This window comes from Topomyia yanbarensis, chromosome 1 (assembly GCF_030247195.1).
Source record: "Topomyia yanbarensis strain Yona2022 chromosome 1, ASM3024719v1, whole genome shotgun sequence".
Classification (NCBI taxonomy): domain Eukaryota; kingdom Metazoa; phylum Arthropoda; class Insecta; order Diptera; family Culicidae; genus Topomyia; species Topomyia yanbarensis.
Genome location: NC_080670.1, coordinates 36,555,283 through 36,569,100, shown reverse-complemented (window position 1 = coordinate 36,569,100; position 13,818 = coordinate 36,555,283). Strand labels below are relative to the sequence as shown.

The window sequence follows — 13,818 nt, the reverse complement described above, 5'->3', positions numbered from 1 at the left end:
GGGTGACAACAAGAGTGTCTGTTTCCGAGTCGTTATCAGTAACACTCATGGCTTCGGTGTTGGTGTCCGAGTTTGCAGTGTCGTAGCGGTCTTGGTTGGTGGTCCCTAAATCCGTCATCTCGAATGGTTCGTTGATCGTCGATTTTCCGGCAATGACCTTTTTCAAGGGGGGAGGCCGAAATTCAGTCGTTATTTCGGGCGATACTTCCTTTATTCGTTTGTTCTTTTTCTTTTCTTTGTTTCCTTCTTCAGTGTTTTTACATTGGCAACCGGGCTGTTTTTTTAGTTGTCTCAGTACATCGGCTAGTTGATTTCGTAGGGCGGCTAACTCACCTTTCAGGTATGCGATTTCTTTGTCTTTCGCATCCTGGTTGACTTGTCCCTTGCTAACGTGAGCGTAGGACTTGGGTCCGGCGCGGCTATCGTGACACTTCTTGGCTTCGGGATATGACAAACCTTGCTCGACTTTGATTTTGACAATTTCGTTCTCCTTCCTGTAGAGCGGGCAGTTTCGATCGGTTGGCTTATGTCCTTCCTTGCAGTGGAAACAGTGTTCGTTTTTTGTGCAGTCCTCAGCACTGTGTCCTTCTTCGGAGCATTTTTGGCAGCGGGGAGCGCCTTTGCAACGAGCTTTTGTATGCCCATATTCAAGGCAGCCGAAACAGAGCATTGGAGAGGGATAGTACGCACGAGTTGGTACTCTTAGTGCTCCGAAGTAGATGTGTTGGGGCCAGGTAGTTCCAGCAATGGTCAGCACCATCGTGGAGGTATTAACCCTAATTTTATCCACCATCCTTGTGAATCTTCGCACGTGCGTTACGCCTTGGGGTGCCAGCTCAGTCAGTAGATCTTCTTGCGACATTTGGATCACTTCCGGGCAGTTGACAATGCATCTACTATAGTTGAGTGTAGGATGGGTGGTAACTTCAACGGGTGTTTTATCAATCAGCTGCTTCATGTCCAGCAATTTGTTAGCATGTATTGGGCTTCGTACCTTGATGATATACTTCGTGCCTTTCGCTTCGGTGACTGCAGTGTATGCATCACCAATCAGTGATTGTATCGATTTTCCGACGGTGAAAGGATGATTCATCGGCAGAACCTCCTCATTGACAGGTTGCAGTGAAAGCACAATCACTTTACCGTGTTTTCCTTCGGGGTCCATCCATTTCGGACAACCAGCCCCGTAGTCATCTGGCGGCCGAGGCAGCCCGTAGCTTAGCGAAGAGGCCATTCGGCCTTTCGACGCGTGGAACGACTATCGATTAAGTTAACAGACGCGCGCGAGAAAAAACGAGAGAAACCGACGACGACGATTTTACTCACTCCCGACGACGCTTTCCCGGTCTATGCCGGTTGTCACTCTCGCGGGAACGAAACGAATTTGCGACCGTGTTTACTGTTACGACCGAGTTAAATTTTACCACCGACGACGATTGCTTTGTTTGGAGTGTGTTTAGGTAATTGTGAAGAGCGACTAACTAGCGTCCGTTCAAGTCGCTTGTCAAATACCAACTGATGATGATGATGACTTGGTTAGCGGTTGCTGCCATGCTGTAGAAAGAACATTCAATTGAATTCTTTATATAATATATCATCTACATACGTTCGTAGTAGTTCATTCGTATTAGCAACACCAACACCATATTATGTTACGTTTTTAGATATTTTTGTCAGCTGGAATTAATTCATAATTCAACATCATGATGAACTTGCGTTTTTTTTTGTTTTCAGAGTGTTCCATAGGGAACGAAGGCCCCATTTTATCTACTCTAATAAATTAGTGTTAATATAAAAATACATGGCCCCATCCGTATTGTAGTACTAGCTGAGAAGATAGTACCCCATCTGCCACAACTACCCGAGAATGCAAGGAATTCTAGCAAGATAAACAACTGGTCGTATTTTTAAATCATCTCCTTTATTCGTCCGAACCGGAGAATGCACCCATTTCTCCGTGTTATTGTTATCCCTTGTCTCCTGAATAGCGAAAAAGCTGCGTTCCTCAGCCAGCACACCAGCAAACCTACTTATATATATTTTACAAGATTGTTCTACCATCAAGCACAAAAACATCGAGCACAGAAAAAACTTACTTCAGAGTCCTACTTATTATACTAATCAGTGGCGTAGTAAGAAAATTTTTCGGGGGGGGATATGAAATTTTTTTTGTATATATATGAAAAAATGTTCAAAAACATTCTGAGCAGGAAAAAATGTTCAAAAACCAACAACTCAGGGAACAGGTTTGGGTAGTCAAGGTAGGAAAGCTAGCTGTTGGTATAGAATAAATGCTCTTCCCCTACGAGGACAATCTGGGCGGCAAACTTCAGACTGTCTAATTTACTGAGCCCTTCAGTTCCCTTGTGCCATTTAGTACCACTTCCTCGTTGAGCTTCCGACTGGTTCGCGAACTACTCGGTCTAGTCCCCGACGATAGATCTAGCCTACTCCGACGAAAAGTTCCCCGGCGAGAGAAGTTCGAGCCAACCAGCCATGTGCTACGGTCAGTTCGGCGATTCCGGTAGAGTGGGGCATCCGGTTTGCTGGTGGTGTATCGTAGCGGTCTACGCGGTCTCGTTCCCGGCGGTGAATCTGACTGTAAGCTAAAGGAGAGGTCCCAGACGAAAGAAGTTCTCCCGATACCGATTCTTATTTGGTTTCAGTACTACAACTTCTTGAGCCCTTTGGCTCCGTAACCGGTGCTATTTAGCACCGCAACTCCTTTAAGCCATTTAGTTCTCTTCTTGGGCCATTTAACACTACTTCCTTGATGGTCCATTCAGTCCTCGACTTGTTCGCGAACAATTCGGTCTAGTCCCCGACGATGGACCTGGCCTACTCCAACAGAGAATTCCCCGGCGAGAGAAGTTCTCCCGAGATCAAGCCAATCAGCTAGGTGCCGAGGTCAGTTCGGCGATTCTGGTGAAGCTGGGTATCCGGTGCACTGGTGCGCCGATGACCCGCGACTAGTGGTGTCTCATTGATGTCTAATCCGTCTAGTCCCCAGCGGTGAATCTAGCTTACGCTAACGGAAAGTTCCCTGGCGAAAAAAGTTTTCCCAATATCGATTCTGGGGAGCCGTGGTCTGTCCGGCGAATTCGCATGGAGCGTGACGTCTGGTTCGCTGGCGTTTCGACGGTTCATACTCGCTGCTCTGTTGCGGTTTACTCGACTAGTCCTCGGCGGTGGATCTAGCTTATACCTGCGGAGAGTTCCCTGGCGGTGATTGCTCTCCCGAAATCGTTGTTCGAGGTCTATTCCGCTGTAAGACGGTAATGCCATCATCGGTTCTCAACCTTTTTCGTACCACGGACCCCTTAGATATCACACTGGGTCCTGCGGACCCCCACAGATAAACATCAATTTTGTATGCTATCAATATGTTATTTTCAATTTGTTAGGAAACAAGATTTGAAATTTCAATATGCACTCGGAAAATATATTTTTCTTCGCGGACTCCCAGCAATGACTTCGCGGCCCCCTGGGGCCCGCGGACCCCAGGTTGAGAATCACTGATCTACATCATATCTCTGTTTACTGCGTTCCACGTCTCTACGTCGATTGTCATTCTGTAGGGTACATTATCCGGGTTGATGTCCGGTTCTCCCATTTTAAGTAGCACGTCACTTCAAACCTCGGACATTCAAAGACTCTCCTCGGACATTCAAATACTTGAAATCCCGGACACTCAAAGACGCTCTAGGCACAGTGTTGACGTTGCGTACCCACACCGATGAAGATACTCCTTAAGCAGCCGTGGCTCGGTAGAAGCTGTTTCAGGTTGAAGGTCATCTCTCCGTGCATTCTATTGACCCACGTCGACAGGTTTGGATGAGCCAGTAGGTCCACTTTCCTTTCTCCGTATTATCCCATTCCTGCTGCTACGTCATCATCGATTCTCATCATATTCCTCACGTTTCTGACATTTCATTGATTGTAGCACTTGATATCCTCCGTCAGGGTAATGCAGATGGGGATCATCTCGGCATCACGGCATACTGTCTCCGGTACGCAATCGCAACTCGTACGACCAGTAGTCGAAGCGTCCTGTTCAGCTTTTCGCGGTTTCACTTGGATTTCAGCGCCGCACCCCAAGCAGTATCGATGACTAAACACTAGATAAAGACCCGACATTTCGCATGTGTAACCAACGTGGTTGTTTAAGCTCAATCAGTCGTCGATTATCACTCCCAATTGCTTCAGTGCACGCTTCGATGCAATCACATGCCCTTCGATGGTGATCTGTATCTGCTGAACCCCTTTGCAGTTGCTGTCCAACAACAACGTCTTGTGGTGAGCTATTTGCAGCTTGACCCGTTCATCCAGCTCTTGATCGCATCTATTGTCTCCGTCACCGACACCTCCATTTCTTCAAGTGTCTCACCATTATTGACACATCGTCCACGAAACCAACGATTTTCACTTTCCTGGGCAGCCGCAGTGTAAAGATCCCACACTGATAGAATATATTCGTAAATCTCTAGGAATTAATTTCGTACAAACAACTTCCATAAAATATACGAGATTTTCGTACATATGATGAATCGTTCGTAGTTCTATCGAAACACTTTTGTTTTTTATTACGAGTTTTTCGTGAAAACCACGAAATGACTTTCGTTAGCTTATTACGAAACAGCTTCATTCAGCAAACGAGTCGTTCGCTGTTATATACGAATATCTTTATAATATTTACGAGCACCATTCGTCAAACCGTCCACGTCAAAGGAGCAATATGGAGCCATTGTTGCTGTTCGTCAGATAATTGTTGTTGTCTGACTATTTAGTAGTCGTATCCGTGTCCGCCGGTTGCAGGAAGATTTCCTGAGCCTCTTTCGCTTCCAGTTGATTCAGAATCTGGAGCAGTACAGAATCAGTTGAGCCGTCGCGAACTGCTCGTTGAATTTGTATGAATAATTTTGAGTTTTTCTCTGCCAGAGCGATATCGGTGTTGTCAAACATCGATCCTAAAAGATCGAATGCGACCAACGAATTCGTTTGTATTATACATAAACGTTTATTAAAATAAACGAAACTTTCGTTCATCAAGCGGCCATTTCCTCGAATCACAATAAAATCGAATTGGCCAGATCGATTTTTTTAAATAAAAAAAAACATCGATCTTAAAAGATCGACTGAAAACAATAAGAGGCCAATAAATACGAAAACTTTTCTAAAATAAACGAAAAGATTTCGTGCGACGAAATCGTTCGTCATATACACAAACGTTTATTAAAATAAACAAAACATTTCATTTCATTCACGAAAAATAATGTCGTTATCAACGATATCATTCGTGCAGTGTACATTAAATGTGTAAAATTTACGAAAGCTTTCGTTCACCATACGGCCATTCTCGTTCATGAAATGAACGAAAATTACTATTTACAATGCACGAAAATACTTCGTTGCAGAAAACGACGAATGAATTCGTGCATTGCATGATTTATTTTATTCACGAATTTATGTTATCAGTGCATCTTACATCCCATTCCAAAGTGTTTGACAGAGAATGGAGCCCTGAGTAACGCCCGCTGCGACTCGCATTGCCTTCTGCCCTTTTGTTCGTCTGGTACAGCAGTGCTCTACTCTGGAAGTAGCTCTTCAGGATCTGGGTCATTCTTTTATGCCACGCTGCGGCATTGGTCTATTCGAGGCTGGATGGCCCGGTGACTTCCCTGACTTTGGCAGCAACATCAGTTTCTGTACCTTCCTCATTTCGGGGATTACTATCGTCTAAAGACTTCAGCAGTAGCATCCTGAACATGTACGGATATGCCAGGATCGCAGCTTTCAGCGCCGCTGTTGGTATTCCATCCGGACCGGGGGTTTTCTTTGATTCGTCACATCGTCACATCGACGCGTCTTTGAGCTCGTCGTTAGTCACTTGCCACTCGATTGTGTTACCTCCTTCTTCTTCGCCGTACGGCGTCGGTGACCAGGTAGTTGAATCGTGATTCGGGAAGAGACCCTCAACGATTATGTTTAGCTTAACCGGGCATATTTCAGCTGGTGTCGACGGACCCTCGTCTTCGTCATGACGACTCAGTACGCGTCCCCCAGGGACTGGCGTTTATTTCTCAGCACAGCTACTTATGGCAAATGGCTTGCTAAGCTTGATCTCCTGTTTTAAAAAGTCCCTACCTTCTAGATACGTCGCTTGCGCTCCTCTCTCACTCTCCGATCTTGCGCTCTGAGCCCGCCTTCTGGATCTAAGACAAGCAGCGTATAGCATACTGAGTTACTCATTTAACCAGTAAGCTGCACGCCGTCTACTACATGGCCCTAGTTTTCGTGACATTGTAACGTCACAAGCCGTCACAATCCTTCTTGTTAGCCGTCAGCCGTATCAACGTACTTGATTCCGTTGTTCGCCGAAGTAACTCAACAAAGAGGTTTTCGTTAAAGGCTATCGTCTTCCACTTTAGCTTGCCGCCCGTCCTTCTTCGTGCTGCAGCAGGGTTCCATTGGCCGATGCGGTAGCGAATCGCCTGGTGGCCTCTATGGGGATACTTCTCTCACACTCACCAGTCCATGTTCGCCGTCAGTCAAGGAGTACAGAATGTGGAGAAATTTCTCTCGGTACCGATATCCGTTTCGTGAACCATTAAGCTCCCAGCTCCTCGCTTCGCCGCGATCTACTCGTTATAGTCCTCGGCGGTTGAGCTAGCCTCCACAACGTACCGACAGGTAGGTGTCGAGTCTGCAGTCAATTTCCACTACAAGAAATTTTTTTTACAAGATAACTTTTGCAAATGAAACTTTGAGAATTTCATTTAAAATATTAGGCATATTTTTGTTTAACATATTCAATTTTTTCAAATTTCTCCAAAATATTTCGGGGGGGGTTTGGTCCCCAAAACCCCCCCCGCTACTACGCCACTGATACTAATGCTACAAGTGCTAGAGCATTCCAACTGCACTCCATATTGCCGGCACTGAAATTGTGTACTATTTTACTCTCTGACTGTCGCTGCGCGGTGCCATTGATGCATCAAGGGCTTATATTCACCTAGGAAAGCACTTATCAATGCTTGGGGCCCCGGAGCGCCCATTCCGGAACTGAATAAGGAAGAAAGGTCCTGCGTCGCTATTCAACTTATTATTTCCGGATTAATTTGATTGGTCAAAGTTTTTGTTCCTCGATGCATGCGAGCCCCATGAAGAGAACAGAACAATGAAACGAGGTTTTTCTGTTGATCCATATTGCCTTATTCTATCATGTTGATTTGTGTTGTACAATGAAATTGCGTATTTTGGCGAAGCTTGAAACTGTCAGTTTTGCTATAGGGTACCAGAACGGTGGCAATTTGTTCGATGCAATTGGGAATTTTTCGCTTGGGGAATTGTACCACTTTTCGTACATGATCAAGCGGGGGGATTTGTTCGGTTAGGTCGATACTGATTGGTTTCGTTGCTATCCATATACAGTCAATTTTGTGAGATTCTTTCCCATTATAGTCGTGACCGTAAGGGGAATAACAGCATTCTGGTGAAAATTGAACCTTCGTTTGGAACATTACTTCTGTTTAGGTTTAGAAATTGGAGGCACATTTTACCTATAGAATATTTGTATTTCGACGTTCCTTAAATAGGACAGATGCTCGGGAAAGATATTATTCTTATTTTTTACCCCTGGTGAAAGTAACCGTGCATGGTATTATTTTATTTATTAACTTAATACACCAACAGACATTCCCAAACCCCAATGATAATGGTCTTAGTAATACAGTCATACACAAAAATACGGCCATACAATAATTCACATAGGAAACGTGTTGTTTAAACGTATGATACGAATCCAGGATCACTCGAAGATCCTTCACGTGACTTACGCGATCGATTTCTGTTTCTAGTAGACGGTAGTTCAAATAAATTGATTCTTGCTTCAGTGAAAATAATATCACCGCACACTTCATCGGCTTTATATACATACGGTTCTTGTAACTCCTATTAGCAAAAACATGAACCTGCTGTTGGAGAAATCTGCAATCTTCAATTGAACGAATTAAACGAACAAAAAATCTTGAGATCATCCGCCGAGGACAATCGTGGAGTCTTCAGAATTAGATATACATCATTGAAGTATATCAGAAGCATCAACGGTCCCAAGTGGCTTCCTTGAGATATTTCTGACATAGAAGTGAAGTATAGGGACCTGGCAATCTCCTATGACAATCGCTATCTCTCGATCTGTGACGAAGGATCGAAACCACTACTAAACACTGCCATTTATTCCTAAATTTCTCCATTTTTGCTATTGCGATATCGTGATTTATCTTAACAAAATCAGCAGTTGTCGATGTAAACAACGTGACGTTCCATACCCTCTGTTATGTAGGATGTTAAGCATAACACGTCAGACGCAGTTAACCGTCTTGACGTGAATACAATTTTTTGCAAATTTTACAATTTTTTGCGAATTTTTGCGAATTTTTGCAAATTTTTGCAAATTTTTGCAAATTTTTGCAAATTTTTGCAAATTTTTGCAAATTTTTGCAAATTTTTGCAAATTTTTGCAAATTTTTGCAAATTTTTGCAAATTTTTGCAAATTTTTGCAAATTTTACAAATGTTTGCAAATTTTACAAATTTTTGCAAATTTTACAAATTTTTGCAAATTTTACAAATTTTTGCAATTTTTACAAATTTTTGCAAATTTTACAAATTTTTGCAAATTTTACAAATTTTTGCAAATTTTACAAATTGTTTGCAAATTTTACAAATTTTTTGCAAATTTTACAAATTTTTTGCAAATTTTACAAATTTTTTGCAAATTTTACAATTTTTTGCAAATTTTACAATTTTTTGCAAATTTTACAATTTTTTGCAAATTTTACAATTTTTTGCAAATTTCACAAATTTTTGCAAATTTCACAAATTTTTGCAAATTTTACAAATTTTTGCAAATTTTACAAATTTTTGCAAATTTTACAAATTTTTGCAAATTTTACAAATTTTTGCAAATTTTACAAATTTTTGCAAATTTTACAAATTTTTGCAAATTTTGCAAATTTTGCAAATTTTTGCAAATTTTACAAATTTTTGCAAATTTTACAAATTTTTGCAAATTTTACAAATTTTTGCAAATTTTTGCAAATTTAACAAATTTTTGCAAATTTAACAAATTTTTGCAAATTTTACAAATTTTTGCAAATTTTACAAATTTTTGCAAATTTTACAAATTTTTGCAAATTTTACAAATTTTTGCAAATTTTACAAATTTTTTGCAAATTTTACAAATTTTTTGCAAATTTTACAAATTTTTTGCAAATTTTACAAATTTTTTGCAAATTTTACAATTTTTTGCAAATTTCACAAATTTTTGCAAATTTCACAAATTTTTGCAAATTTTACAAATTTTTGCAAATTTTACAAATTTTTGCAAATTTTACAAATTTTTGCAAATTTTACAAATTTTTGCAAATTTTGCAAATTTTGCAAATTTTTGCAAATTTTACAAATTTTTGCAAATTTTACAAATTTTTGCAAATTTTACAAATTTTTGCAAATTTTTGCAAATTTAACAAATTTTTGCAAATTTTACAAATTTTTGCAAATTTTACAAATTTTTGCAAATTTTACAAATTTTTGCAAATTTTACAAATTTTTGCAAATTTTACAAATTTTTGCAAATTTTACAAATTTTTGCAAATTTTACAAATTTTTGCAAATTTTACAAATTTTTGCAAATTTTACAAATTTTTGCAAATTTTACAAATTTTTGCAAATTTTACAAATTTTTGCAAATTTTACAAATTTTTGCAAATTTTACAAATTTATGCAAATTTTACAAATTTATGCAAATTTTACAAATTTTTGCAAATTTTACAAATTTTTGCAAATTTTACAAATTTTACAAATTTTTGCAAATTTTACAAATTTTTGCAAATTTAACAAATTTTTGCAAATTTTACAAATTTTTGCAAATTTTACAAATTTTTGCAAATTTTACAAATTTTTGCAAATTTTACAAATTTTTGCAAATTGTGCGAATTTTTGCAAATTGTGCGAACTTTTGCAAATTATACAAATTTTTGCAAATTGTACAAATTTTTGCAAATTTTACAAATTTTTGCGAATTTTTGCAAATTTTACAAATTTTTGAAAATTTTACAAATTTTTGCAAATTTTACAAAATTTTGCAAATTTTACAAATTGTTGCATATTTTTACATATTTTACAAATTTTTGAGAATTTCTGCAAATTTTACAAAATTTTGCAAATTTTACAATTTTTTGCAAATTTTACTATTTTTTGCAGATTTTACAAATTTTTGCAAATTTTACAAATTATACAAATTTTTGCAAATTTTACAAATTTTTGCAAATTTTACAAATTTATGCAAATTTTACAAAATTTTGCAAATTTTACAAATTGTTGCATATTTTTGCAAATTTTACAAATTTTTGCAAATTTTACATATTTTACAAATTTTTGAGAATTTCTGCAAATTTTACAAAATTTTGCAAATTTTACAATTTTTTGCAAATTTTACTATTTTTTGCAGATTTTACAAATTTTTGCAAATTTTACAAATTTTACAAATTTTTGCAAATTTTACAAATTTTTGAAAATTTTACAAATTTTTGCAAATTGTGCGAGTTTTTGCAAATTATACAAATTTTTGCAAATTGTACAAATTTTTGCAAATTTTACAAATTTTTGCGAATTTTTGCAAATTGCGAATTTTTGCAAATTTTACTAATTTTTGAAAATTTTACAAATTTTTGCAAATTTTACAAAATTTTGCAAATTTTACAAATTGTTGCATATTTTTGCAAATTTTACATATTTTTGCAAATTTTACATATTCTACAAATTTTTGAGAATTTCTGCAAATTTTACAAATTTTTGCAAATTTTACAAATTTTACAAATTTTTGCAAATTTTACAAATTTTTGCAAATTTTACAAATTTTTGCATATTTTACAAATTTTTGCAAATTTTACAATTTTTTGCAAATTTTACTATTTTTTGCAGATTTTACAAATTTTTGCAAATTTTACAAATTTTTGCAAAATTTACAATTTTTTGAAAATTTTACAAATTTTTGCAAATTGTGCGAATTTTTGCAAATTGTGCGAATTTTTGCAAATTATACAATTTTTTGCAAATTGTACAAATTTTTGCAAATTTTACAAATTTTTGCAAATTTTTGCAAATTGCGAATTTTTGCAAATTTTACTAATTTTTGAAAATTTTACAAATTTTTGCAAATTTTACAAAATTTTGCAAATTTTACAAATTGTTGCATATTTTTGCAAATTTTACATATTTTTGCAAATTTTACATATTTTTGCAAATTTTACATATTTTACAAATTTTTGAGAATTTCTGCAAATTTTACAAATTTTTGCAAATTTTACAAATTTTTGCAAATTTTACAAATTTTTGCAAATTTTACAAATTTTTGCAAATTTTACAATTTTTTGCAAATTTTACTATTTTTTGCAGATTTTACAAATTTTTGCAAATTTTACAAATTTTTGCAAAATTTACAATTTTTTGAAAATTTTACAAATTTTTGCAAATTGTGCGAATTTTTGCAAATTGTGCGAATTTTTGCAAATTATACAATTTTTTGCAAATTGTACAAATTTTTGCAAATTTTACAAATTTTTGCGAATTTTTGCAAATTGCGAATTTTTGCAAATTTTACTAATTTTTGAAAATTTTACAAATTTTTGCAAATTTTACAAAATTTTGCAAATTTTACAAATTGTTGCATATTTTTGCAAATTTTACATATTTTTGCAAATTTTACATATTTTACAAATTTTTGAGAATTTCTGCAAATTTTACAAATTTTTGCAAATTTTACAAATTTTTGCAAATTTTACAAATTTTTGCAAATTTTACAATTTTTTGCAAATTTTACTATTTTTTGCAGATTTTACAAATTTTTGCATATTTTACAAATTTTACAAATTTTTGCAAATTTTACAAATTTTTGAAAATTTTACAAATTTTTGCAAATTGTGCGAATTTTTGCAAATTGTGCGAATTTTTGCAAATTGTGCGAATTTTTGCAAATTATACAATTTTTTGAAAATTGTACAAATTTTTGCAAATTTTACAAATTTTTGCAAATTTTACAAATTTTTGCAAATTGCGAATTTTTGCAAATTTTACTAATTTTTGAAAATTTTACAAATTTTTGCAAATTTTACAAAATTTTGCAAATTTTACAAATTGTTGCATATTTTTGCAAATTTTACAAATTTTTGCAAATTTTACATATTTTACAAATTTTTGAGAATTTCTGCAAATTTTACAAATTTTTGCAAATTTTACAAATTTTTGTAAATTTTACAAATTTTTGCAAATATTACAAATTTTGCAAATATTACGTATTTTTTCAAATTTTACAATTTTTTGCAAATTTTACAAATTTTTGCTATTTTTCAATTTTTTGCAAATTTTACAAATTTTTGTAAATTTCTGCCAATATTTAATAATTTTTTGCAATTTTTACAAAAAATTGCAAATTTTACAAAATTTTTGCAAATTTTACAAATTTTTACAAATTTAACAAATTTTTACAAATTTTTGAAACAACAAATTTTTGCAAATTTTGCAAATTTTACAAATTGTTGCATATTTTTGCAAATTTTACATATTTTTGCAAATTTTACATATTTTTGCAAATTTTACATATTTTACAAATTTTTGAGAATTTCTGCAAATTTTACAAATTGTTGCAAATTTTACAAATTTTACAAATTTTACAAATTTTACAAATTTTTGCAAATTTTACAAATTTTTGCAAATTTTACAAATTTTTGCAAATTTTACAAATTTTTGCAAATTTTACAAGTTTTTGCAAATTTTACAAATTTTTGCAAATTTTACAAATTTTTGCAAATTTTACAAATTTTTGCAAATTTTACAAATTTTTGCAAATTTTACAAATTTTTGCAAATTTTACAAATTTTTGCAAATTTTACAAATTTTTGCAAATTTTACAAATTTTTGCAAATTTTACAAATTTTTGCAAATTTTACAAATTTTTGCAAATTTTACAAATTTTTGCAAATTTTACAAATTTTTGCAAATATTACAAATTTTGCAAATATTACGTATTTTTTCAAATTTTACAATTTTTTGCAAATTTTACAAATTTTTGCTATTTTACAATTTTTTGCAAATTTTACAAATTTTTGTAAATTTCTGCCAATATTTAATAATTTTTTGCAATTTTTACAAAAAAATGCAAATTTTACAAAATTTTTGCAAATTTTACAAATTTTTACAAATTTAACAAATTTTTACAAATTTTTGAAACAACAAATTTTTGCAAATTTTGCAAATTTTACAAATTGTTGCATATTTTTGCAAATTTTACATATTTTTGCAAATTTTACATATTTTTGCAAATTTTACATATTTTACAAATTTTTGAGAATTTCTGCAAATTTTACAAATTGTTGCAAATTTTACAAATTTTACAAATTTTACAAATTTTACAAATTTTACAAATTTTACAAATTTTTGCAAATTTTACAAATTTTTGCAAATTTTACAAATTTTTGCAAATTTTACAAATTTTTGCAAATTTTACAAATTTTTGCAAATTTTACAAATTTTTGCAAATTTTACAAATTTTTGCAAATTTTACAAATTTTTGCAAATTTTACAAATTTTTGCAAATTTTACAAATTTTTGCAAATTTTACAAATTTTTGCAAATTTTACAAATTTTTGCAAATTTTACAAATTTTTGCAAATTTTACAAATTTTTGCAAATTTTACAAATTTTTGCAAATTTTACAAATTTTTGCAAATTTTACAAATTTTTGCAAATTTTACAAATTTTT

At 33.8% G+C, this 13,818-nt stretch overlaps 1 protein-coding gene across 1 annotated transcript; it reads right to left on the bottom strand.

The window, feature by feature from the left end:
- Nucleotides 1-257: 257 nt before the first annotated feature.
- Nucleotides 258-1,234, bottom strand: LOC131694853 (uncharacterized). The gene is made up of 2 exons (XM_058983365.1): nt 334-1,234; nt 258-274 (listed from the first exon to the last, which is right to left on the bottom strand). The coding sequence occupies exons 1-2, from the start codon at nt 1,232-1,234 to the stop codon at nt 258-260; spliced, it is 918 nt and encodes a 305-aa protein (XP_058839348.1).
- Between the last annotated feature and the right edge of the window lie 12,584 nt (nt 1,235-13,818).

Excerpts from the sequence above, each read along its gene's own strand:
- LOC131694853 (XM_058983365.1), bottom strand. The coding sequence starts at position 1,234 with ATGGCCTCTTCGCTAAGCTACGGGCTGCCTCGGCCGCCAGATGACTAC.